We start from the raw sequence: 26706 nt of genomic DNA on the forward strand, positions 1-26706 counted from the left end.
ACTATACACGTGTAATATTTAGATTTAAATTTAAATTTAAATTATATATCATAATTTAATGATAAAAATATATACACTGTCAGTATAAAAAATATTAATCCTTTTATTTATGTATTTTATAGGGAAAGAGGTGGGAGCATAATAATGACAATACCAAAAAATCGACTTATGTAGAAGATTTAGTGGGTTCATTCATTCGTGGGTGGAAAATCAACTGATATATTAATCGCTTCTTCTAATTGCATCGTGTCATTTTGAAATTTCCTGCAGATCTACTAATATTCCTTACGTCAACAATATGAGTAAGTCTTATATACACTGATAGTGTATATACTATCATCATTGGATTCATGATATATGTCCAAAATTTAAATTTCAAATTCAAATTTTATATAATTGTCATTTATTCAATACTAACAATATATATACAATCAGTATATAAAAGATTAATCCTAACAATATACAAAAGAAATACTACTACTACTAGTGGGAATACCCGTGCTATGCACGGTGCTGACATTATTGAAAAAAATAAAATGATGAACAAATAAAAGTGAAAAATTTGAACCAACAAAATTTAAATATAATATCTGTTTAATAATAGTTTGAAATATAATAGAATGTATATATCATTCTAGAACTGTCCTTTTTCGGAAGATGGATCCTGAAAAAAAAATTAAAATTTATATTAAAAAAGGAAATGATATTTTTCTACAAATGAATGTAATTGAATGTTGTTAAAATGAAATACTTACAAATACTAAGCATTCGATTTGATAATCTTCCTTGAAGGTGCGAACATTCTTCACACCAATCCACTTTTAGCACGAAAGCCAAATTTGGTGATTTAATTAACTCTGTTGAATTTTGTGGAGTGCGTACTACAAATGAAAATGCACGATCTTTGTATGAATTAATTCGTTGGCCGAATAACCTATCATCATTTTCCTGATAATTAAGAACGTACGAAATTAGTGTATTTTTTTACATAATTTATAAATAGTACTATAAAAAGTAAACATATATTAAGAAATTCTACCTTCCTTTGTAATGTCCTGAGATAAGAAGCATCACAACCAAATACAAATCGTGCATGTCTGTCTTGTAGATTAAGATGCATATTACCAAAGTGGCAGTCAATGCAATCCACTTCGTAACCAACTCTATTTAATTTGAGAAGATTTTCATTTCTTTAACTCTAAGAAACACGGAGATGATACTATTATGATCATTTTGCCAAGTAGAACACGTATCCACCAGGAAAAAAAAATCCCATGAAATCTATTTAAAAAATGAACAATCTACAGTTGGAACACGGTTTGGTTTCCGATTGGCCCCCCACCATTTAGAGCCTAGGATAATATGCTTGGTTTTGATTTCTTTGGGGGGGGCACCGGTGCAAGATTTGTGATTATTATTCGGGTTTTTAGCCTCCACTTGACCGGAAAACAAAAATCTTGCTCAGTCAAGTTTTGAACTTTTTCCCTGCGTTTACAGAATTAACTAAATGCTGTTTCAATTTCATATTCCAGGATAAAAACTCCCCAAGGGATACACTATAGGTCACTCAAACACCAATGGTGAAGCAATTGGAGCTGAAGAAAAGATTAAAAGAAAAGAAAAGAAAATTACTATAAAGGCCAACAACAGTTATTCCTCAATTTTGAGAGATCCTCGGGCAACTTGAAAACAAAAAAAGTCATACTAAAACATTAAGCATCAGGCAACGCGCTTATACAGTTAATCTTAGTATTTTCCAATGGCTAAAAGATTGCAAAATTCTAACATACACCAGTATCTCACCTTTTGGTTCCCTTTCTTGCTTTGTCCCGTAAACTCATATAACATAGGAAAGCTGCCTAGAGGAAATAACCTGCGTTTTGGATAAGCAACTACCCAGGTAAGAGGAATCATCTTCGAAAATCTACGCACGGTGTAAAACAGAAACTTCTAATTACAATCGGCCCAAAAAAAGTCATACTAAAACATTAACAAATAAAACCCCCATTCGTATGCCGCTCATTTATTCTCACCGAATATTCGTCGATACATGTGCGACATGCAATTGCACTAAACCACTAAACCCCCTTCCAAGCACCCAAAGAAAGGGGAAAAAAATAAACTTTGATGTGGCAATGGTTTTGCATGAAGTGAAATCAACAGTACCAAACAATCGAAGAATATTAGAATAAAATTCAAGAACTCTCCAACCCAAAAATAAATAAATTAATAGACACAGAATTTATTGTTGAATATAGGCAGATACCTTTGGAGACGGCGCCAAGATAGACTCAAATATCCATGAAGAGGATGAAGCAGAGGACTCCTTGAACCCAAAAAGATCATAAGTGAATGAAGAAGAAGAACCAGATTGCTTTTATTTGTCAGAAGTGTATGATCACTCCTAGGTAGTTAATGGCCGAAATGTACATATACTAAAACGTGGTATGATGATAGTGGAAAACGTGGGAGGAAATATAGGAGTGGTTGTAGGGTGAGTTAAGAGATAGTGGCAATATTTTGAATTTAAATTTGTTTGGTGATAAGGTGGTTATTATCCACTACATTTTATGCATTAAAATAAATACAAAAATCTAGAAAAAAGAATGAGATATTTAGAAGACATTGAGAGAGTTTCTGCTAAAAATCCCTTCCTGAATACAAAAATACAAAAAATGAAGGTAATATTGTGATTCAAACTCTAAAAAGTATGATACCATCCTTCAAGAAGTTTCATGCCTTCTTTAACATCTCAAAAAGATGCAACACAGAACAGTTATTTGAATGCTAATAAACTCTCTTTCTACCAATTTTGAAAGCCCACCCATTAAAAGTGAAGTGAAAATTATTGCAGTCAATGCAGAGAGAAAATGATAAAAAAAAGAAAGGCTAGAATGCAATTTTGCCAAAAGGATTTCTGACAAGATTTTGTAAAAAATTTTCAGAAATAATGGATAATCAGAAAATCAATGCAATATCATTCATGACAAAAAGCAAAGCAAAAGCAAAACATACTTAAAAAGCAAAGGGGACCGACCTGAAAAATTAAGTTGGCAAGAATATACTTCCAATTATCCGCAAGAAGATTGAGTTTTGCTGAAGTTTCTGCACATAATATCTTCCACTACTGCTCATAAAAGAAACAAAATCAATACATTTACAAAATGAATAGAGAATAAAAAATAAATAAGAAACTGAGAGAGAATGGGAGTGAGATAGTGGGATAGTGGGAATAGAGAATTTGTAGGAGTGGTTGTAGGATGAGTTAAGATAGTGGGATAGTGGGGGTGAGATAGTGGGAATATTGATGGGTGATAAGGTGGGTTATAACCAACTACATTTTATGTATTAAAATAAATACAAAAATCTAGAAAAAAGAATGAGAAGTTTAGAAGTCATTGAGAGGGTTTCTGCTAAAAACCCCTTCCTGAATACATATAGATATAGATAGTTAGTTATATTACGTTAGAAATACTCTTTTTTTTTTTGTGTTATTTTCGAACTGCCACTTCCCATCCTTACTAGCAATAAACGTGCACTACAGGTTATGGCATAACCACTGATATTAAATAATAAAAAGAAAACAATTTGTTTCCTCCCTCGCATTTTGAGAAAAAAAACTCTTTTAGTCTCTCAGTTTTAAAATGAAACAAATTAGTTTTTCACATTTTAAAAATGAAGCAAGTTAGCACCACAATGAAAATCTGATATAGATTTTAGGGGCAATGGAACATCACTTTAGTTTCTTTCAAATTGAGCTACTACCGATATATACGCAGCATTGAATCAACATTAAAGGGTAAATTTAAAAAATTATAACATTTTTTTTATTTTATCTTTTTTATAGTGCAAGTGAAGGGTTTGAATCCCAAATTTCTCACTCACACTTATTCTCCCTAAACCATCTAACCTATCCATACCCTAAAATTTATAACATAAAAAAAAAAACCCTTCTCTCTAAAAAAATGAGTTTTAGTTAAAAAATTTTGTAATCTGGAGGTAAGATTGGAACATCACTTAATTCTTAATTTCTTATTTTGTAATTTAATTTTAACTTTTAAAACAATACCGATTTCTAATATAGTTTACTGATTCTTGTTCTTTCCTTCAACCCCAATCTTTCCCATTTTTTCTTCATCTTCACTCTTGAATTGAATTAATTCCCATCCTTTATCTTCGATTCTAAAACCCTTCTTTCTTTATGTGCCATTTACGTAATTTTTAATTCCTTATTTTGCAACTTAAATTTTTTAAATAGAAGAACTTGTTTCTAATGTTGTAACTTTTAAATTTTTTCCATTTTTTTTATCTTGTCTCAATGTCATGTGTACATCAAGTGTAGCTTATTTGGTAGAAACTAAAGTGATATTTTAGTGTTCTGGAATTAATTTGCTTTATTTTTAAAATGCGAGAGCTCAGTGCACTTCATTTTTCAAAGTGAGGGACAAGAAAAATAGTTTTTCAAAATGTAAAGGACAAAACAGGTCATTTTTCCAATAATAAATACCAAGGGCCTAAATGAAACCATTTGTCTTACATTTATTCGTAGAAATATTCCATGTTTGTCTAATAGTTTCGGACATATACAGGCTTTTTGCACCACGGAACACGTGGTGCCATCAAACTTAAACTAGCAGTCCAGTGGGTCCTCCGGGATTAGATCTTCTCTTAACCTCCAATTTTCAAAAAAGATTATTACTCTTCTTGTTCTTTTTTTTCGCTTCATGCATAGCACATACCACCGGCTGCACAACCATGCATTACATACAGGTAAGCCAAGGCTTGCTTTCCAGGAGAAAATTAACAGCCTCTATTGCTTCAACGACAACAATAAATACTTTTGCACAAAAAATATATACATACACATAAAGTCCTCCAGCTAACTAGAAATATAGCATTATGCATATCTATAATTGTATAGAACTTTCACTGCACATATTCCTCACTGAAGCTATACCTTAACCAGCCTTAATTGATGTCATTTAAACGTTGGTGAAGCACTTTTCGGTAATCACCAAATTGGATGTTCGCGGGCGGATGCACTCTGAAAACATATGAAATTGGCTTTGACACTGCCATCGCCTTCTTTGTAGATATTTCATCAAACAGTTCCCCAAAGCTTTGCTCATCATAAGGAAATGACTCCTCAAGAAAGAAGAAGGCATCCCTGGCCAACTTTTCAACCTGAAGTAAACATTCTTAAACAATCAACACTAGAACTCATACTTGGGATACAAACCAAACAGGAGAAACTGAAAATGAGCTGAATCATCAATTGAACAAAGAAGGCTGTGAAAATTCTCTACAGAACTAAAATCACAGCGACCATGGCAAAGGCTTCTTTACTATTTTTCTTCTTTCAAGTCCAAAGGAAAAAATGGGGAGAAACCAGGGAAAAGCCAGACTGATATGACATGAAACAAAAGTTTTGGTTCGCTCCATCTTGCCTGAATTTTACTGACATGTTTGTTTTTTGAAGGTAAGGACAAGAAATAGAGCAGTAAAGTGCGTGACTAAATTGATATGCCAACCTTTTTCACCTTTGTCTCCGGTCGTCGGCGAGAGCATGTGCAAAGTACTAGCATATTAGTGATTAAGCTTTCTTATTGAGACCCATCTATCTCCAGTAACAAATTTTCATTCTTCTCCATCCATTTCATAAGATCATCAATTCTTTCAACAGAACACTCTCGCATCTTAGTTTTGATAAGATAAATTATGCAGATGATAAATCTATTCATCAGCGTCTGAGCTTCTAAACATGTACACTGCAGCACTTGGCAAAGAGTTTCGTCCGATTTACTTTACTAGTATAGAGGAACAAACTTTAAAGATATAATGCTGTCCTCACAATATCATCACAAATGCAGCTGAACACCCCCCCCCCCAAAAAAAACCCTGCACCTTTTCCCTCCCAACCCTAAGCAATATAAAAGTAAATTTGCTTGTTTGAACTAGAACAATTGAACAAGAAAATAAAAGGAACATAATATAATATCCATCCCAGAATCAAGCATCATAGTCATACACCCCCATCACAGAACATTACCATTTCTTATCAACAAAATAAAATTATTTAGAATAAAAAGAAAATAAAATTTCATCCAATTTATATCATGGCATGAGAATCATTCGTAATTCAATCATGTACAATCAAATTCACTCCAACGTACTTCTAGGGGCATAACACCAAAACACCAAAACATAGTTTATGCTGATTGTCAGGATAGAAGAGATTCAGATTTCAAAGGGAGAGGCAACTAACATAACAAAGAGATCACTGACATTATCTAATTCACTAGTTGTCTTCTCAAGATTTTGACAATTAATGGAGTTCGAGGTTCGAGGTCATCCTAATCTATCCACTGAATAAAACAAGTCATGGTTTTGAAACACCATCATTCCCCGTGTCTCATTTCAAAGTAACTAAGCAGCAAGCTAAACAGATAAATCTGCAAATGCTTCTACCATTACCTGCAACTGAGAAAACCGAATGTTGTTCATTGTAATGATTACTCGCACTTCATATAGCGCATCTGCCAAGAACCGGATGGATAAATACTCAAAGAAAGTCTTTATTTGACCTTTCTGTACCTCCAAATATTCGCTATCAAACTGAGGAAACCACAGCATGCATTTAACTTTATTCCATGGGACCACATTCTCCCCTGCTTTGCAGATGATTGTCTCATAGGGGTGGGACAGACCCCACAGAATTTTGACACCCTTCAGCAATGGGTCAATTGTGGATTCATGCGGCGAAGGTGTTGTCAAAATTATAGAGGATGGGCAACAGTGATGCGCAAGATTAGAAGAAAAGCGAAAATCAGTATCATCCAACACCAGGACGCATTCTTGTGGAGATGCGGGCAATAATCGCAAAAGTGTACGTGCATCAGCATTTTCATCTTCTGGCAAGCAGGAGCTTACCCCATTGCCTGGTGATGAAGAAATTGAATCATGAGAAAAGAAGCAAAATTCTCCATTACGGCAACCCTGCATGTAGACAAAAGAACCACATTCATATTCCCAAGGAGCTAATAACTGATAGGATATCAACCATCTTTGCAGCTATAAAAATCTTCTTGGACATAAATTACACTTGATGAAAGTACAATGATACGGCAGGGATGAAAATACATTAGTCAGGAAAAAGAATTCTCCTATGACAGAGATGCTTACGAGCCAGCATATTTTAATGTACAATGGTAGAAGTACCAAAAAATTAAGATTTGAGAATATGACAATCCATATGTTGGGATTATCAGCATGTCAATACAAATTTTAGAAGACAATCTTAATGCTTCAAATTCATCTTACACTACTTGGACCAAAAAAAAAAAACCATTGCAATTGGTTTTAGATTGATAGTGCAGGTTTTTCTGAGACTAGGTAACCTAGTTTCAGCAAGTCATTTAACATTTTATTCAGCATGAGGGCTAGAAAATGGGCAGCAGTAAGTAAATGGCTTTCCTCCACAAATTTGCCAGCTTTGTTTCTAAATCACCATTTGGGTTTGCAGTTGCTGGTCAGTGAAATAATGATTAAATGCAAGGGAATTCAGAAACCAATTAACAACATAGATTTCCAAGAATCATGTACTATGCTATCCTTTTATGCCTGTAAATATGCACACTTGAGTGTAAAACTAACTAGTAACAGCAACTGATAAAATACTACAAACAGAAAACATCTCATGCTACCAGCATGAAAACCACCAATATAACCTTTCAGGGTGTGCCCATGGATTTTAGTGCTTCACACACAATAAAGAAGAGAATCATTCCACCCTCATCCACTAATTGCATGACACATAAGATCACTAATTTTGAGACCGGTACAATTACCCAAAGAGCATATTTTCACTTGGATAGAAATATGAAAAATACCAAGATATTCTGAACTACAGAAAAAGTATCAGCAAACACAAGTCCATGAACTGATGTTAAAGTTATTTCAACAGTGATTACCTGTAAAGAGAAGAAGAATTTACAAAGAGGTCTTTTTGCTTGCAGAGAATGAGAGTACAAACATTGACTGCCCTTGTTGCAGAGCCCATTAATGAAAAATTTACATACAGAAGCCTCCATAACGGTATGACAATCATGACTGTCAGCAGTTTCTTTATGATCACCAGATATATCCCCTCTGTGCTTAACTCTCATCTATTTCACATGGAAAGAAAAACAAAACATTTACTTGATGTTAAGTGATCCTTGAGATGACAAGCCAAAATTTACCTCTTTAACAACTGCTGCCAACTTTTCAGCAACTTCAGACATTCGAAAGTGACTGAATGAGACAAAGGGTACAGCAGCACATTTTTGGATTCCATTGTGAAGCTCCAACTCATCATCATCAACACCTAGTGCATCAGCACCCCTATTTTGCTCAGAGGGAAGATAACATGTGTGCCAATATTCGCGAGGTTCATAATATGATGGTACACCATTCGATGTTACCAAACATTTGGGTCGGAAGCGGTGCAACGAACTTATAATCTCATCATCTGCAAAAAGATTTCTCATTTTTCATTGGGTAAATAGTCTTCCATGAAGCACTGTCTTTTACATAACTGAAAGGAATTTTTTCTTGCAGAACAATGATCATACATGAGTCAGCAACTTGATTGATAGCTGATTGCACAAGATAGTGAGTTGAGCACCACTCTTCCTCAATCTTAGGCAACATGCCATGTTCATCTTCTGTTCCATCAAATTTAAGAAGCTGTTTCAACTTTTCAAGACGACAATTGTCCTGCACATGAAGACCACATGCAAAAGATGCAAAATTTATGAATCTTAAGTTATAAGGCCAGGCAGACAGCATTAAAAGTATTTAAAAAAAAAGAAGATAAAAATAGCACTTAGAATGAAAAGCAAACTATACCTTGAAAACAAGTTGCCAAAACTGAAATGCACCCAAATTTGCCATACAAAGGACCTCCTTTCTTCCAGTTAATCCAGTGCTCCTGCTGTCTTCTGAATAATAGTTACTAGAGTAATCCACATGCTGAGATATCATACATAATAGTCAGTGAAGTGATCTTACAGGAACAAGTAACCAAGAAGTTTCTGAACTCAAACAGTACCAAATTTTCTTGGCCAAAGGGTCGAAGAATAGGCAGAGGCTGCATATCCATCAGTATGCCTACCAGGATGCCTTCACGTAGCATACCTAGGTCTCCAAACTTAAGAATAAGGACAGAAGCATCAAATGACAGGTTGAAACTAGAGACCAGTCGTCCATAAAATGTAGGCTCAGGCCGGCCCCTAGACAGTGTTCTTCCTAATGCATGGATGCGTACAAGCAAATCCATAGCATCATCAACAACTTGAGGGTACGGAGGATCCAGAGCCTTTTGCAACAAGACTAAAATGAGAAAACACAGGATAAGTTCCTTCCCTTTGTACATCAAAGATATATGTCATGGCTTTCCTTGTAGTCAAAGAAAGTAGACTGGATACATACAGAAAGTTACCCTGTAACTTCAGCATGAATTAAGTTTGGGTTTTCATTCCAATTCAAACCATTTCTATATCCACAACCTTGAACTGACTCATTAGAGATAAAAGACTTCTGATGGATCATAAAATAGCAAAATAAGTTGTTGGCAGTAAGCAAGCTATAATACATTTTTTTTACAAGATAACAGGAGACACATTCTCAAAGGTAGACCCACCAACTGTCATAATACATACTCTCCTCAAAATTAAATAAGAGTGATCTAAGTCAGGCTCGGATGAGAAAAATTATCAGAGGTAGACTCGCAATCAACTCTAACATTATTTCAACACTGGTTCCTACGGCCATGCGAGGTCAGATATTTATTTAGTTAAGGCCAAGCTTGGCCATCAGTTACCCCATGAAGCTAAAGCTAATTTTTGCATTATATTGAGTCAGATGAATCACATTTTAACTTTTAAAGCGAAATTATTAGAGAATAATAATTGAATTTCCTTTTCAAGTTGAAGCATCTAAAATCCAGCCAGAATCACAGTTACCCAAATAAGAAATAAGAGTGAGAATTAGGAGACTACCTCTGGGATCATTTATAGCTTTAGATTCAGCACAGCAGAGTTGAAGTACTTGCTGCCTTAACGACAACCTCAGTATTGCTGGAGCCTCATATTCTTCCAGTTGATTGAAGAAGGATCCTGTAACTAAGCGATAGACATGTCCGTCACAAGTCCGACCTGTTCTTCCCTTGCGCTGGTTGGCCTGTGGAATAAGATTTTAGAAGCTATACAATGAAACCAAAAGATAATTAAAACAAAGTTGAAGCGGTCCACATAATACCTGAGACTGGGAAACCCACACAAGTTCTGCAGAATCTATTTTACGATTGTTGTCCCAGAAAACTTGTAAAGAACGGCATGAATCAATTACATAGCCCACATGGGGAATTGTGACTGATGATTCAGCAATATTCGTGGCCAATATTACCTGCAAAATATGTAATAAGGAGATTATCGAAAGCAAAATGTAGGCCATACATTGCCACAATCATTTATGGTTGCAGCTATCGAAGCTTCACCAGACTGTATTATGAAAGCAAAATTCCATAGATGGGAAAGAATTATGTCGGCAGTATTACCATCAGTTTTTCTCATGTATGGCGGTTAAAATGAACATTTCCAATCTAATAGTCCCTGTACGAGACAAGTTGCAAAACCAAGAATAAGATAAGTTACCTTCCTGTGGGACTTCCATATCTTCATGGCCTTCAGAGCTTGTTCAGTATCAACACTGCGATGCAGAATGTGAACCTTGAATGTTTTACTAAAAGGCTTCAGAAAAAACCATTGTTGCTCGAGTGAATAGTATGTAGGGAGGAAGATCAAAATGCTCTTTTCAATATCAGGTTCATTTTTATGAATGTGCAACACCAAATCATGTATAAGCTTGTGCACTTCAGCTTTAATACCAGCATCAGCCATCAATGGGCTTGGTCCAGAACAATATTTCAAAGGCAAGTTCTCTGATCTTATTCCAAGGAATTCAGTCACCTGTTGAGCTGGAAGTTAAGATGACAGCTATCGAATTTTCTAAATCAAGAAAGAACAATAACATCAAACTCAAGCAGAAAGCAAACATACACTAGATGAAAAACCTAAAGAAAGGTCCCACTTAATACTTTCCATGCAAGTTGACTGGAAACAATGAAAACTGAGTTCACAGTTGACAAGAAAAGGAAAAAAAGTTCTAAAGATTAGCGCCTGGTGTTTTCTGCTAGGATATTGAATTCGGAAAACTTTACAGGTGAATCTTTAAATCTATCATCAATGTTTATTTGCCATACAGGTCATGTCCATTAAAATCAACATATCTAGTGGTCAAGAATATTCAAATATTACTTGCTTTTGAAGCAATAAGAACACAAACAATAAGTGTTCCAAAACAACCAGACTGCATAGAAGTTTTAGCAGAACCCAAATCATGGCACATTAAAAAAGTCAAAACAATATATGGCACCTGTTCAAGATACAGAACTTTCCGCTGGAATATGGTGTCTTTGCTGGTAGTAGGAATTGCCAACACTTCTACCCTTTCACCCCTGCCAAGATCCCTGAAGTACTCCCGATATTTAGCAATATCAGCAGTCGCAGACATCAACACAAGCCTGCAAAAGCAAAGCATCAATTACACCATCAAGCATATCAGCACTAATATCAATCATACCAAGCTTGCAAAAACAAAGCATCAATTACACCATCAAGTAATGGCTCATCAACACGAGTTTTTCATGTATTCAACACATCTTTAACTCGATAGGTTTTCCAATTTTAACTCAGGTATCTACCTCAGGCCAGTATTTTTAAGCAAAAACTGCTTCACACAAACAAGAACAAGATCCGACTCGACTGATCTTTCATGCACTTCATCAAGAATTATAACTTTGTACTTCAATGCATGCGATCCCTTCTCTCGCATTTCATCCAACAAAACTCCAGCAGTTTTGAAGATAATTTTTGACCTGTGACAGAATTTAGACATGATAACTCAGCACTGAGCATTAAGAAATAATGCAGGTAATGAAGTATACCAAAAAAGGAAGAAAAACCAAGAAGTAACCGCAAATATAAGATGATCATAGTTTCTTTATATGGTGAACCATTCAAGGTCCATGTCCCCAGCTGAAATCAAGTCAAACTGAACAGGGACTGAAATTCGACTAACATCATTAATCACAACTTTTGCTGCCATACTTTCACTTATGGTCTGTTTGGCTAGATGTAAAATATTTTCTTTAGGATGGAGTGTTCTTCTGCCAACAAATGACAGGAGTTTCGACTTCGTCAATGGATGTGTTCTTTTTGAAAACAACTACAGTTCCTCATTTAAGGAAGTTTCCTACATTGAAATGGGGAAAATTATTTCTTGCATAAAATATTTTCACCAGTTCTAAGGCAACCAAACACCACAAATTGTGGAAAACATTTTCTGGAAAATTTTTCAGTCTAAACAAACGCACCCTAAATGTTATAACACCACAATTGGATTCCTGCAAAACATACTTAAGTTGAAAGAAAGTCCCACACGTTTAAACAGATAACTATTAACACCATATACTACTTGAAAGCCATAAACACTAGCTCGAAAGCATTTACAGAAGAATTAGATCTCTCTGGAAGAGCTAATTTTTTTGCTAGGCATATGGATTATAAACCTGTTTCGATCAAACTCAAGCAATTAAAACAGCCATTGACACAATCAAACTTATTTTTAAGTAGCTTATGTGATCTTGCTAGCAACCACCCAAGTTGTCCAACATACTATATAATGACTTCAGTTGACTTCCACTATCCTGCACGTAGGCTCTCTATTTCATCATGCCGCTACACTAACAGTACATGAAACAACTATGAAGGATCGAGGATTTTTTGCACTCAGGTGCATGAATGCTAAAACAAAGTTGTACCCCCATAACAGGAACAAATGGCAAGTTACTTTACCAACTCTTTTCTGTGTCATGCATGCATATTTGTTTCTGACTTTGCATCCTGAATAAAGCAAGGGCCTGATATCAATAATTTTCCACTGAAAAGAACATGCAGGCTCAGTAGTTGTTTTCATCGTACGCATGCCATGGCCATTTCTTCTACTCAATGTTATTAAGGAGGTTTTTTTCTTTTTCTTTTTTCTATAAAGTAACGCTTCATTGTGAGACTTTCCAGTAAAGTAGGATAGCAAAGCATTTGTTGTCTTATCATATAGTTTTTTTTTCCCACTTTAAGTTTGTTCTCTTTCTTCTAGAAATTCAGTTAAAAGGGATGTTAATTGGCTCGAAGGACTTCTAGCAGCGAACTTGTAAAGGAGAATCCTGTATAAAGCAGGAGGTACCAGCCAAGGGTAGGCTTAAGAAAAAGATTATCAGCAAAGGACAGGCAATATACAGCCTGAACAACAGCATATTAAGATCTACGGATATATTTACTACAAACTATTTAGAAGGCTTAAGCAACTACAAAAAAAAAACCGGTGAGGTTAAATGCCGTACCTTGCTGAGAAAACCTTTGAATGACCTATATGATATCCAATCTCTCCACCAACTTCGCATTTCCGAGCCTTTGCAACCATGCTGGCAACTGCAACAACGGCAAATCTTCTTGGTTGTGTACAGAGAATGGGCTCAATGTTTTCTTCCAGTAAGAACTGGGGAACTTGTGAACTCTTCCCTTTTTACCAAAAGCAATGTATAAAACAAATATCAGATACATTTATGAGAGGTGAAAAACCACATGCATTGACATAAACATCAGCATTATGCTCTTTGATTTTCCTACATTACTATTTGTAGGCTCAAAATATATCAAAGACAAAGCCAAAAAAAATGAAATAAATGTAGACAATTTTTTAATCCACGTAGGAGATGATCATAACAGTAATATGATGATGCATCAAAAAGCAACTTGCAGAACTTACGTAAAAAATGTCATGGGATCACTCGTGCGAAAACATAAGCAACATGTTTTCAGAACCTTTAAATGAACTATAGACCAACATCATAAAATAGGAGATAAATAAGATATTAATAATCGAGTGTACTTCTAAATAAGTGCCAGAATTATTCCATAAAAGCTGTTCTTCTGACCTATATTCACTTAAATCAGAACTTTGAAGCAAGATTTTCTTCTGATTTAATATATACCACAATTTGGTTACCAAAGCAAAATGAAGTATCTGAAGTAGATGTAAATCATGGTTTCTTAAACAATTTTCTTCATCCTGCATAAAATGCGAAGTCATAGAATTGGAAAACATTACAACCTGCATCTTTGAGATTGAGCACCAACATGGAAAAATATAGCTGCCTGCCACCAGAGGACTGTTGGAACAAGTCAACACTACCACGCATTGTATGTCTTTGAGGTAAATATATCATGTTACGTTGTGTTTTTCTACCACAGATTCCTTGATTTTTAATTTTTAATTTTTTTGCCACCGATGATCGTGCGCTCTTCTGTACCCATTCCACCTACTTAGGCTTATGTTGGAAAAAAGCTAACAACGCATTAACCTTCTTTAATGTTGACCGAATTCATGAATCCAGCAGAAACTCAGCACTGTGCTGCGACAGTAGAGGTATATTAAGTTTAAATTTCTTCTTTAATGCCAAGACTAACACGCGCAGGCCCGCATGCAAGCAGTTTGAAAAAAATAAAACATGAAGATTATGTACAAAATATGAATGTAACTCAATTGCTTCTTTAGTGTGCCTCCCGTTCAGTTTCCGGAAGCTTCAAATATATGAAATTTAACGACTCGAACATCCCGAAACGGTAAAGCCAGCCAACGGAAGAACGAGAACAAAAATAAAAACCGAACAAAGGAGAGGGAAGAATTAGAAAACAAAAGAGAGAGAGAGAGAGGCGTCGATAAAATCTCTACCGCAACCAGGTTCGCCGACGATCAGAGTGACGCGGTTTTCCTGAATTTTCTCGATAATTTTGTCCCTCATTGCCGATATCGGAAGAGAAGCAAAATTCGACGGAGATGACGACGACGATGCAAATGACGACGAGTATGAAGAGCAAGATGATGAAGTGGGGGAGGATGCCATGCCTTCGCACTCGCACGCAATGACCAAACCCTCCGTCGCGCTGGGCCTTTTCTTAGCTATGAAGTAGTATAGGACTACTTTCTACGACTGACAGCATACCAAGTGACCAGGCAGAGATCCCAGTCTTGAGAGAGAACACCGGCTGACGTGTAAAAGGCCGGCCCGCCCCCCCCCCCGGCATAGGGGCCCGCTCTACTGCACCAGTCCTCAAGACTCAAGAGTCAAAAAGAAAAAAGAAGGTGACTCGAAACTTCACGCGCTAAGGTCCATTGCCAGTTCGAAAACTCGCGTAGATAGCCCTCCGATTCGAGCGATTCGAGCGATTTGTACTTGACTATTTGCGACTTGCCTTATCCAACGGTGCTATATTATACACAGGGAACGCGCGGACTCTTGACACAGTTTCTTGGTTTGCAGTGATCCCCAGGAGGACGTGGGCCCGGTTATGTACTCCTCTCTTTTCTCTGCTTGTGTGGGCTACTGGGCTGTTGGGCTGCTGGAAGTGTGGGTAGCTTGCCACTAGATTTTTTTCCCATCAAGACCATTCTTACCGTATTACAGACCTGTAATCCAACTTAGCTCACAAGCCCAATGAGTTGAATACTTTTTTTTTTATATATATAACCTAATCTATTCTATTAGCATTTCTATAACCTAATTTATTCTAATTTACAAGGAGTCAAAAAAGGCTTGTGTATAAGAAACTAATATGTATAAGAATCTGAATAAATCAAAGAGGTGTTCTGGTATCTCTTTTAAATTTTTTTACTACGGGTGGGTTCAAACTCCCAACCTGATTTAATTCCCTTTTAATGGCCACTAAACCAAACCTCAGTAATTAAATAGAGTCAAATACTTGCTATTGAGCCTTTTTTGTATATTATACAAATAGTTTGAGTTCGATCTAGCATTAAAATGTAGCTGAAATTTGGTTTGTTAACTTGTATAGATATTTGAGTTCATACTTAATTTTGACTTGTTAAACTAAACAAGTAGAATTCAAACTTCAACTTGAACTTTTAATTTTAAAATAATCTAATTATATTTAAAAAAAACTTGGCTTGTAATAAAATTAATTATGCTATTTTATTTTAGAAAAATAAATAATACCAATTCTCTATAATTACATATGTGTTCACGAACCTTTTTGTGTTCATCAATATTCTTACAAACATATTAAAATTAGTTGTTAGAGATTTTTATGATATTAAAGTTCACTCTTTGGAGTATTTTGCTTATAGATTTTTTATAATTATTTGTTGTTGATCTTGTTTGATAATGGATTTATAATTGGAAACAACAATTTGGATCTTATGTTAGGTAAAATATATACAATGATATATTTTTTTTATGCTATATATGATTTAATCCCTAATAATAAATAGCGATTTTAGTGTTTTTCTTTAACATGTAGCTTGATATTAAATTAATTAAATAATGTAGTAGAAGAGGGATAATGATGGAATCATAATTATTTTTCTTTCCTAATATCACTTTTTAATTATTGATTGGATTTAAATATTACAAGATAATTAATTTTAAGAGAGATTAATGTAATTTTTAAAATTTGAAAGGAGGCTGGTGATATACTAGCCTGAAACCTTAGGGAGGTTTCTGAAATTATCTCATATATATTTATATTGGTGTAAGGTCAATGGGCTGGCTGCGTAGCATAATGAGTTTTTTAAATTTTTTTTTATAGATAAAATGCTTGTGCAAAATGGAGGTATAGATGAAGAACCTGTTTGCAGTATTTAAAATAAAATGTTTTTTTTTTTTGCCACGTGCAACGAAACTACACCGTACGTCTCCTTATTGTACCGGGCTTCCTTTTGACTATTGCCTCTCTCGCTGAACCCCCAAACCCTAATCCCTAGTTTTCTCATCAGTCGCGAATCTCGTTGTCCTCTGCGCCACCTTCCATCCTCTCCAAGTAATGTTGCTCTGATCTAAGAATTGGTGTTACGAGCTTTTTAGCTTCTTCAATAGTATTAGTTATTCCGGTTTATTGGGTTCTTATAACCAAAAGATCTTTTTCCCTTTTTTTTTTTTTGGCGCTATCGCACTTTCTTTTGTCTCTGGTTGTCCTGTTGTTTGTACCTGTGCCTTGCTATCTTGTACGAATACCTAGTATTGCTTTAACTTCCGTAATGCCTGAGATCACTTAATTCGCTTTGGTATGGTCAAACACCTCAGATATTTATAATTTCATTCATAAATTGACTAGAGAAATTTATAATTTTCTTTTTACGTTTTTAATTTGTTATATGCATGTGACCGAGGGCTTTAACTGATTGTTTGATCTGGTTAATTGCTGTAATTTGCCTCTGCGTTTTTTGGCCTTTTTTCTTTTGGACCACCAGTTAATTTCATTAATCACCATTGCCCGATAAAAAGCAAGACCTGCTTCAGGTTTACAAATGTTTTTTTTGCTTCTTAGCATTTGTTTGGTTCTCTATTGGGATTGAAATGAAATTCCATGCTGTTGACATTAAGTAGCATTTCTATGGCATATAATTTCATTTATAATTCAGTTTCAATGCTGATAGTCAACCAAACATATACTTGATGTAGTTGATTTCAAAGTTGGTTGCTTTTTTTTTTTTGAGTTTTTAAGTTTTGGATGTGTTAGGAAGAATGAGTCGCTCAAGTAGAACTCTTTACGTTGGTAACCTTCCTGGTGACATTCGCGAGCGTGAAGTGGAAGATTTGTTTTACAAGGTATTTTATTTGTTCTTGCGCTGCTTCTTAAAGTTCTTATACTCTCATTTATTAGAGTTAAAGCTGGTTGCCGTGTCTAAGGAGGTACTAGTGAAGAGAATGTTACTATGAGGTGAACTTCACCATTGCTTTATCATATATGCCTCATTGGGGGAAAAAAAACTGGGTGCAGGTGTCCAGCCTTCATTTGTAAGAGAGTAACATAAAGCCTTTTTTTTGTGGAAAGAAGTCACTTTTCCTTCGCTAGGCCAGTGTTGTTGAATTGTCTTATCCTGTTAAATGGAGCTTTTAAATGCGGTTGCAAGTGGACATTCATGAAACTTAAGGTTACAATGATGTTAAGCAAGATCATAATGGTTCGTGGCAAATCAATAAGAGTAGAAGTTGAGAACTAAAGAGATAAGAGGTGAACCTAGATTTCTAAGCATCAGAATCTGACTTGGAGAATTCTTATTAAGGAGCTGATTTATTATTATGGAAGCCAAAATGAGCATATATGTCTTAAAATACATGCCATATAGTTGAAGAGATTTTAGTCCCGTCCCATAGAGGAAAAGACCTCTTTTTGTTTTTTTTTTTTAATTTTAGTTAATCTTAATTGAGTTACCTGTCATGATTGGTCTCATTTGTTTGGTTTCAACTGCAGTATGGACGAATAGCGCATATTGATTTGAAAGTTCCGCCTAGGCCTCCAGGTTATGCTTTTGTGGAGGTGAGTTTATAGCTGCTTGGCATGCACTGTATTCAATACTCTGCAAGTTTTTGTTAATAATCATCTTTTACTACAGTTTGAGGAGGCCCGTGATGCAGAGGATGCTATCCGTGGTCGTGATGGTTATGATTTTGATGGACATCGTTTGCGGGTTTGTTTTGCATTGTGCATCTGCAATTTGTATTATGCAAAATATGTTCCTATACCAGATGTGATGCTTAAAATACACTTATTCTGATTAATACAGGTGGAACTGGCGCATGGGGGGCGTGGTCATTCATCATCAACTGATCGTTATAGTAACCACAGCAGTGGCCGAGGGCCCCGTGGTGGAGTTTCCAGGCGATCTGACTACAGAGGCATGTATTTGATGGATAATTCTCTATATAACATCTATATATTTTGGTGTTATTGCTAATTGCCTTACACTTCTTTTTCACATCAGTGCTAGTCACTGGATTGCCGCCTTCTGCTTCCTGGCAGGATCTTAAGGTGAGCAGTGGAATCCTTTAGTTTTATCCTTTTGGATACCTAGAATATTCATAGTATTGCAAACAAGTCTTTGTCCTAAGTCTCTTTGTAGACATTTAAGTTTCTTACAGACTAGAATCATCAAATGTAGTATTTAGAATCCACCATGTTTCTCATTTCGAAATTTTTGCTCATGCTTCTATTTCTAGGATCACATGCGTCGAGCTGGGGATGTCTGTTTCTCCCAAGTTTTCCGGGAAGGGAGTGGTAAGCATACAAGGGACTAATCCTCATAGTTTTCTTTTTCTGGTGATATGGGCATAAGTTTTCCACTTTTACCCAAGCTTTTGGGCTGTAACATCATTTCATGTTCATATAATTGAAGAGGCCCTCGAAAGGGTGTGAAGGGGATTATCTGGTTGAGTAGTTTTGGCAGTTATTATGGTGGATATATATGTGGTCTTTCGTTTTAACTGTATGAAACTTGCAGGCACTACAGGAATTGTGGATTATACAAATTATGATGATATGAAATATTCTGTGAGTTATTTTTACATAAAATGCTTAAAGCTGTAGATTGCCTTTGTTTGTTGCCTTCCATTCTATGTGAAGCTACTGGAGAATGCCTGATCTCTGTGTAATGCACACGTTTCTAATATATGCAGATCAGGAAGCTTGATGAGTCTGAATTCCGGAATTCCTTTTCTCGTGCAACAATACGTGTAGGATGCAAAGATTGTTTTAACCTTTCATACTATTGTCACGTAGCTGTATATACATCCTTGGCTATTTCATCCTCCTGCAGGTGAAGGAATATGATTCTAGCCGCTCTAGGAGCCGCAGCCGTTCTTACTCGAGAGGAAAGAGTGGTAGCCGCAGCCCGAGTAACAGTCGGAGTAGGAGCATGAGGTTGGATACTTGCTGTTTTTTGGTCAGCATGTAGTTTTTGTAGCATCATGTAGTTTCCTTATATGTGTGTGAACTTGTTCAATCCCCATGCAGCAAGTCTCCTAAAGCTAAATCTTCTGGCCGTTCAAGATCCCGCTCGAGGTCTGCATCTTCACGGTCTCCCTCTAAGTCTAGAGCAAAATCTCTTTCAAGGTAAGGATCATTTGGTGGTTTTTCATACTTTGAATGTATGCTCAAGGTTATAGTGTATTGTGAATAAGGACTACTTCTTTCATCTCATATTAACTGATATTAGTTTTCCTTGTGATTCAATATTATGATAAAATGCTAGCAAAGAAAGAACCAAAAGAGTGCTGTGGACATCATCTAGTTTTGGTGAATTTGTTGCATGAAAGATGAATTTTAATCAGCCTTTCAGAAATATATCTTCTGTTCTGCCTTTATAACAGGCTATATATTCATGCACATGCATGGTATTATCATGGAGAAATGTCTGGCTTGGACCGACTACAACCTTATTAAAAAAGCGTTGGTTCTGGTATTTGTGCAATTGACAATTTTTCTGACTTGCTGAATTATACTTCTGGTGTTCTTATTTTGTTGATGCTTGATACCTATTATCTTCTTGTTCTTTTTGGTTTCCATAATTTAATTGCTTGGGTGTTGCCTTGTTAATGGTTGGCATTCTTCAAGAGGCTCCCTTGAATATATGGGTTGGGTTCTCTCCTTTAGCATTCGTCTGTTTGTGATTTGACAGTTGTGCTGGATTTTGCCTTTATGCATTTCATTGGCATGATTTATCACAACAAATGATTCTTCAAGGCCGACATTCTTTTTCATTATGTAACCTGGTTCTGGACATCAAATGGTGAGCCACTTTGAGTTGGAGAATTAAAGTCTTCTACCGAGCTATTTATTCCTCATAAACAGTTGGGTATGTTATACTGGTATCTTACACTGGCATAATATACTCGTAGAAGGTGGTATAGTCGTTGGGGTGTTTTCTTTTACAGGCTGGTTTCTTTATTTTGTGGAATTTCTCAACTTAATTGCTATGGACATGACTCAGTAGTCCATTAATTTTAAATTGCCTAGTCAAGACTGATATATCTGTGTCAATCTGCAACTTCTGATTATTGATTTGAGGAATATCTTCTTTGCTACCCCGCCATTTTTTATGTAAGAGTTGAGGCACCCGCCCTTTGGGTTCTTTCATTCCGGCAAGCCTGCTTTTCCTTGGTGATCATTCAACAGTTTACTGCCATGATGCTCGTCCCTTTCTTCACCCTCTTTTTCTGTTTCTGTCACCTACACTTATGTTTTCATAGGAGTTTAGTCTTTTTTTTTTTTAAAGGACGCCTTGTAGGAGTGTCTTCAATTGTTTACTTTATTTTTCAGACATGGAATCACCTTCTCTGTTTTTCTAGATATGGATATATGCAGCGATCTGGGGATTGCATAATATGATCTTGATGGGATATGGTTCAGTTGCCTACAACTCTTTTGGTTGTGGAGGTATGATGTCTTTTAGATGGCAGCTTTGGAATCCTTCATGGTGACTGTTCTAATAAGCATCGTAAATGTCCATCGGTGCTAGATATGGGAACAAGAAGATCATGGATTTTGATGGTGAAGCGGGACTATGAACTAATTGGCATATGAATTTTGGGACCGCCATCTATGTGTGGTAGAAACGTTTTAACTGTCTCCAAAGCTTCCGTGCTAATTAAAGCATACTCTCTGACTTCCATAGTATGATTCTGGTTATTCGTGTTTTTAAGGAGCTTTGTTGGCTTTTTGAAGGTTCTTATCCTAACTTAATTGGGCCATTTATTTAGGCTGAATATGATGCTTTTCCCTTGTGTACTGCTAAATGTTTGTGAATATCCTCTTTTCTATTTTGATTGTGGTAAACTCTGACGTGGAATGGCATACAAGGCTCTTGGATCAGAGTTGTTAAGAGGAACATGTGGATATTAAATTGGGTTGTTTCTGGAACTTTTGCAGATCTCCATCAAGATCCAGATCCCCCTCACCATCTGTGAGTAGATCTTCTGTGCAAATAACTTTTGAAACTTGGATTCATGTTTTCGTTGTTGAGCTTTTTATTTACCTTTATGGTCCTGTAGAATGTGGATTTCCTTGTAATTTGAATATTTGTGTTGTGTTGCTGTTTCATTTTGTTGGATGACTTTAGCGCCAGAAACGTGCTAACAAAAGCCCAAAAAGGCGCAGCCCGAGTAAGAGTGAAAGCAGGAGTAGGAGCCGTACTCGTAGTAGGAGCAAAACTCCATCAAGGTAGTTCTTGTTTGGAACCACACTGTTTAAAGAATTGATAATCTGTGGCCTTTTTCTTTCTTCTTGATGTATCTGACTGTTTGAAGCGTTCAACAGGTGAGCTATGGTATTCGCTGGTTTTTGCTGCGCCCTAGATCTGCAGATAAGGTGCTCTCTGCTGGATTAGATGCGTATTAGGATCTGCAGTTGGTTGTCAGTCGTGGTTAACAGAGTTATTGATGTATGAGGAACCATTTTATTTTGTGTTTTCTTGTATGGGCATGTTGCGGGACATTTGATCGCGAGAATGGTGGAATGTTGAATTTGGCATTTTGTCCAGATGTAATCATGAATTAATATTTCGTGGAGGGCCTGCTGATGGCTTGGTCCTCGATTAACTATAACATTTCCTTGTGGCGCTACAGATCCTCCGAGTGGTTCCTTTAATTGCTGTCTATATTGGGCCAGATAAATCTGATTACACGAGATTATTATTCTTTAGCAGTAGCACCAACCTAGAATAACCAATCTTCTAGTTTGGTCAGTCAATTTGACTCCCTCCATAGCCTATGCACGCAGCCAGCACTGTTACTGGTACTCCTCGTACGTGCAGTTCATTTGTTGATTTGCAGCAAAGCAACGCGTCGTTCCTTTCAATATGCTGGATGTAGGATGTCGAGATATGTCAGTGCTGGTATAGTTTTTTTTTTTTTTTTTTTAAATTTATTTACTGGGTGCCTGCTGGGAAGTGTCCCAAGGTAATCAGTAGTCGCATTGATTTGCCTATAGGATGGGCAAATTTTGTTTGAACTTTTTATTTGATCTGCACAGTGAAAGGTCTTCTTGTCAACAGCGCAGAATGTGCATGTGCCACAGCGACAAGGAATGCCCAAAGCAACCTAGGAATTGGCGTCCTCAAAATGTGTGGCGTATGTTAGTTTGAGCATCGACAATTCCGTTCTTCAATGGAGAGGAAACGTCCTGCGTTAACGCAGATTGGGCCGCACCATCCAGATAAGGAAAGCCGGCCGCTTCAGGCAGGGTTGCCTTTCTGCAAGTTGCATGAAATGATTCGTTATCTTCTCGAGCTACCAGATGTGCAGTCTACACACTGTTTCATTAATTAATCAAAAGAAAAGGATGAGTTATAGAATTGTTATTTACTGCATTACCTTTTTTTATGTTGTAACATATGCAAAGGTAATTAAAGGACGTGTTCAGATATACTTTAATTATATTAGCAAGTTTTTCTGTTAGAGATACAGAGGAAGAATGTTGACGCATTCTCCAGGAGTTGAACTAACCAAATTTGTCGGCATTACCGGCTAGAACGGCCGTTATTTGGCAGTAAATATTTTTAAACGTGGTTATCATTCAAAGGAAAAAAAAAAAAAAAAGAAGCAATTTGGACAGCAACTGCTTCAATTTGCCACTTGCTAAAATAGTGTAGTTATAATAAAAAGCCCAGCCCATTGTTTATGGCCACTATGGCCATATACGTATGTATGTGTACGTATGTGGCGAAGGAAAGATACAGCAGAGTTCGCACTTGACAGTTGAGATCGCAATTAGAAGTATTTATTAGGATAGGATACGAGGTAATGTATGCTGGGGACTCAGCACAATTTGTGCACCGCCCGGCGCCTGCTTCCTTCTTGGCTTTATCCGCTGAAGTCAGTGAAGGGTCTTTGAATCCCGAGACTGCCTCCCGTCTCCTTTCACGTTTCAACCACTCAGTCATTAAATTCGCCCACCACCACCACCACCACCACCACCTCTCTTTCCCTCGGCTTCTGCCCATCTCTCTCCGCCACCCCCATCCGATATAAAGATAAAAGAGGGTAAAAAGACCAACAATCCGTCCTATCTCTCTCTCTCTTCTGGTGTCCCACACATGGGATACGTAATCTCGTCTGTTGGCTCAGCAGTCCATCGCATTGGAACCTCTTCATAAACACTAGAAGACACCCTCTCGCCTCTTCCCAATTCCATATCCAACTCCTGCCTGATTTTCTTTTCTCCCAGAATCGGAATCGGAGAACCCCGGCTGAGCTACTGTTATCCATTTGTTGGTGAACCGTACACCATGTCTGAAAGCGGCTTCTCGAGGCTCTCAGATGACGTTGTTCTCAACATATTCTTCAAACTTGAAGACGATCCTCGGAACTGGGCCCGCCTCGCCTGCGTCTCCACTAAATTCTCGTCTCTGATCCGAAACGTGTGCTGTAAATCTAAGTGCTCTCAGACCATCCCCTCCGTTGTCAACGATCTTCTGTCCACCTCTGCTTCCCCCTCCGCCGTCCCTCCTGGCGGCTGGGCCTCCCTTTACAAGCTAGCAGTCTGCTGCCCGGGTCTCCTCCAAGCTGGCGTCCTCTTGGAAAATTCTGATTTCGGGCTCGAACGTGAGCTCGGGCCAGACGAGAATTACCAGGTCTCTGCGATCTTCCGATCAGCTGCTCCCTGCTCGAGCAACAGGGATGTTAATTCCGATGTAACTGCTTCTGGGCCGGATTGTTCTTGGTCTTTGTTTGATGATCTTCTGTTTGATACTGTTTATGATGCTTCTGAATCCTCCGAAGAACGGCCCGAACTGCCTGTGGAGCCCGAGAGAGGGGTGGTGAAACCTTCGTGTAACTTTCGTGGTCGTAAGAGGAGGAAAATCTGTAGATCTCTTATGTCTCATTTGGCTCAGGGGGTCTGGAACTTGAGCCGCGAGCAGGGGAATAAATTGCTTGCAAGTAGATTCAAAGGGGATTGCTTGTATATTTGTGATTGGCCCGGTTGCGTCCACATCGAAGAGAAGCGTAACTATATGCTTTTTCGAGGGATTTTCAAGAACTTCAAGCAGTCGAGGGTTTGGAGGACGATAAATGATGGCCACAGGAGCAAGATTGAGCTGCATTGCGCTTTCTGCTCTTGTAAACAGACGTGGGATCTGCATTCTGCGTTTTGTTTGCGGAGGTATTTTGGCTATCACGACGACGGCGAGCCAGTTGTTCGAGCTTATGTGTGTGAGAATGGTCATGTTTCTGGGGCGTGGACTGATTGGCCACTTTATACTTGAAATTTAGTACCCCTTGATTGGTAATGGAATTATTCTCTTGGGAAGGCTTGAATTTATTGCTTTGATTACTTTTTTTTTTTTTACTCAAGTAGGGAAAGGATTAGATTCAAGAAGCTGTCAGGACCTCTAGTTTCTGAGTCTTCAGCCTTTGACACTAGAAGTTGCGTTCTAGTGTTTGTTGTATTATAAGAATAGTTTGATTCCAAAGCATGGTGTCATCTTGCTACTACATCTTCTATTTTCTATTTTGTTGTTGATGTTACTTTATATGATCTTTTATTTCCTTGTTGGCTGAAATCTGTCTAAACGATCTATAGATTTTCCTTCTACTCAAGCTTAAGAGGTGAGATGTTACTAGGAGAATTTTCTCTCTCCTTACCACGTTGTTGGTAACTCTTGAGCTGTGGTGATGTTAGGAAAAACGATTCATCACCTAGTTCCTTTGTTTCTCCTTTGATGTACAAATTTCTACTCCTTTCTTGACCTGATAGTCCCCTCGATAGTGCTGAGAGTATTGATTGGATTGCATATTGGAACCTTCATGTGGTCACTCCTGAGGGGTTAGCTATGCTTTTGAATATAAGAGGAGAATCACCTGGTAATACAGGTAAACTTGATGGTATTATGATAGGAGAAATCACATGGTAATGTAGGTGCAAATTTTGGTATTTGAGATTCTTTGCATGCTTCATTAGGAGCAACGGGTTCAGTTTCGTGTTTGCTTACCCTGCTGATTTTTGTTATTATTTTTTGGATGGAGTGAATTACATTTGCTTTTTTTTTTTTTTGTTGCAATAATAATATTTGTATAACCTATTTTAGCCTAATCTAAGATGAGGGGAAGCTGATGAGAAAATCTTGTGAGAGGAAGTCACAATTAAATGGCAAGGTGGGAAGCAAGGATTGAACCCTTGATCTTCCACCCTACCGGGATTTAAATTTCTTGGTGGTAGAGGCTGTTGCTTGGAGTGAATTACATTGTGCTCGACCTACTTTAGAATCAGCCACTTTGCAAATTACAAGTGAACCCCCTTGAAAATGTGTTTTGGTAAGAGATGTTTTAGGTGTTAATTTGCAGCAAAAGTGAAATTAATTTAAGAAAACGTCTAAATATAGGAGTGCATTAAACGTGAGTGTGCGCGCACTGATAAGGGTCATCCCATCCTTTGGGAAAAAAAAAAGGGCACATCATCAAGTTAGACAATCAAGCATACTTGCTTGTATGTGTCATTATTATTTCTTCTAAATTTATACGGCTGAGTAGTATACGTGGTTTCTTAGGCCTTGTTTGGATCGTGATTTTCCGTCGAAAATTTATATCATTTTTCGTGATCATATTTTCCTATTACTTTTTTTCTTTACATACATCAAATCGTTATATTTTTTCAGGAAAAATCATGAAAAATACAATCCAAACATAACCTTATAAATTCATATGGGTGCATAATGCACTCATCGATGTTAATTCAATTTTCATCGATTTTTTTA

General features: G+C 36.9%; 3 protein-coding genes and 1 long non-coding RNA gene across 15 annotated transcripts; 2 read left to right on the forward strand and 2 right to left on the reverse strand.

Moving 5' to 3' along the window:
* Window positions 1-782: 782 nt before the first annotated feature.
* Window positions 783-2423, reverse strand: LOC140021677 (uncharacterized). The gene is made up of 3 exons (XR_011825576.1): window positions 2267-2423; window positions 1804-1873; window positions 783-948 (listed from the first exon to the last, which is right to left on the reverse strand). It is a non-coding gene; the product is annotated as an uncharacterized lncRNA (long non-coding RNA).
* A 2363-nt stretch (window positions 2424-4786) lies between these two features.
* LOC113734962 (DExH-box ATP-dependent RNA helicase DExH8) lies at window positions 4787-15212 on the reverse strand. The gene is made up of 14 exons (XM_027261755.2): window positions 14893-15212; window positions 13502-13679; window positions 11804-11977; window positions 11476-11623; window positions 10695-11009; window positions 10300-10446; window positions 10041-10221; window positions 9092-9372; window positions 8890-9012; window positions 8613-8757; window positions 8241-8509; window positions 7971-8165; window positions 6475-6996; window positions 4787-5184 (listed from the first exon to the last, which is right to left on the reverse strand). The coding sequence occupies exons 1-14, from the start codon at window positions 15062-15064 to the stop codon at window positions 4969-4971; spliced, it is 3066 nt and encodes a 1021-aa protein (XP_027117556.1). The 5' UTR covers window positions 15065-15212; the 3' UTR covers window positions 4787-4968.
* A 1625-nt stretch (window positions 15213-16837) lies between these two features.
* On the forward strand, window positions 16838-22578 carry LOC113734944 (serine/arginine-rich splicing factor SR30-like). Of its 12 annotated transcripts, none has more exons than XR_011821842.1 (14): window positions 16838-16997; window positions 17697-17785; window positions 18432-18497; window positions 18574-18648; window positions 18745-18856; window positions 18943-18989; window positions 19178-19235; window positions 19459-19508; window positions 19634-19690; window positions 19774-19877; window positions 19971-20069; window positions 20327-21392; window positions 21885-21918; window positions 22075-22165. XR_011821842.1 is itself a non-coding variant. In XM_027261736.2 (14 exons), the coding sequence occupies exons 2-14, from the start codon at window positions 17702-17704 to the stop codon at window positions 22273-22275; spliced, it is 891 nt and encodes a 296-aa protein (XP_027117537.1). In that variant the 5' UTR covers window positions 16838-16997; window position 17701; the 3' UTR covers window positions 22276-22578. The 12 variants fall into 12 exon arrangements, 4 of the variants coding, with proteins under 4 accessions (XP_027117537.1, XP_071923192.1, XP_027117530.1 ...); XR_011821838.1 differs by having other exon boundaries at window positions 20327-21680; window positions 21816-21918; window positions 22075-22129; XR_011821839.1 differs by having other exon boundaries at window positions 20327-21680; window positions 22075-22129.
* Window positions 22579-23689: 1111 nt separating this feature from the next.
* On the forward strand, window positions 23690-25447 carry LOC113734935 (phytochrome A-associated F-box protein-like). Its single transcript, XM_027261718.2, has one exon. It carries the CDS (start codon window positions 24241-24243, stop codon window positions 25216-25218), a length of 978 nt encoding a protein of 325 aa, XP_027117519.1. The 5' UTR covers window positions 23690-24240; the 3' UTR covers window positions 25219-25447.
* The last annotated feature ends 1259 nt before the right edge of the window (window positions 25448-26706 follow it).

The sequence above is a fragment of the Coffea arabica genome, chromosome 1e (genome assembly GCF_036785885.1).
Source record: "Coffea arabica cultivar ET-39 chromosome 1e, Coffea Arabica ET-39 HiFi, whole genome shotgun sequence".
NCBI lineage: Eukaryota > Viridiplantae > Streptophyta > Magnoliopsida > Gentianales > Rubiaceae > Coffea > Coffea arabica.

Excerpts from the sequence above, each read along its gene's own strand:
- LOC113734962 (XM_027261755.2), bottom strand. The coding sequence starts at position 15,064 with ATGGCATCCTCCCCCACTTCATCATCTTGCTCTTCATACTCGTCGTCA. Across the intron at positions 9,373-10,040 it reads AGCTATAAATGATCCCAGAG|TCTTGTTGCAAAAGGCTCTG; the intron begins GTAGTCTCCTAA and ends TTCTCATTTTAG. Across the intron at positions 8,758-8,889 it reads TTTGGCAACTTGTTTTCAAG|GACAATTGTCGTCTTGAAAA; the intron begins GTATAGTTTGCT and ends CTTCATGTGCAG.
- LOC113734944 (XM_027261736.2), top strand. The coding sequence starts at position 17,702 with ATGAGTCGCTCAAGTAGAACTCTTTACGTTGGTAACCTTCCTGGTGAC. Across the intron at positions 17,786-18,431 it reads TGGAAGATTTGTTTTACAAG|TATGGACGAATAGCGCATAT; the intron begins GTATTTTATTTG and ends TTTCAACTGCAG. Across the intron at positions 18,649-18,744 it reads TTGATGGACATCGTTTGCGG|GTGGAACTGGCGCATGGGGG; the intron begins GTTTGTTTTGCA and ends TGATTAATACAG.
- LOC113734935 (XM_027261718.2), top strand. The coding sequence starts at position 24,241 with ATGTCTGAAAGCGGCTTCTCGAGGCTCTCAGATGACGTTGTTCTCAAC.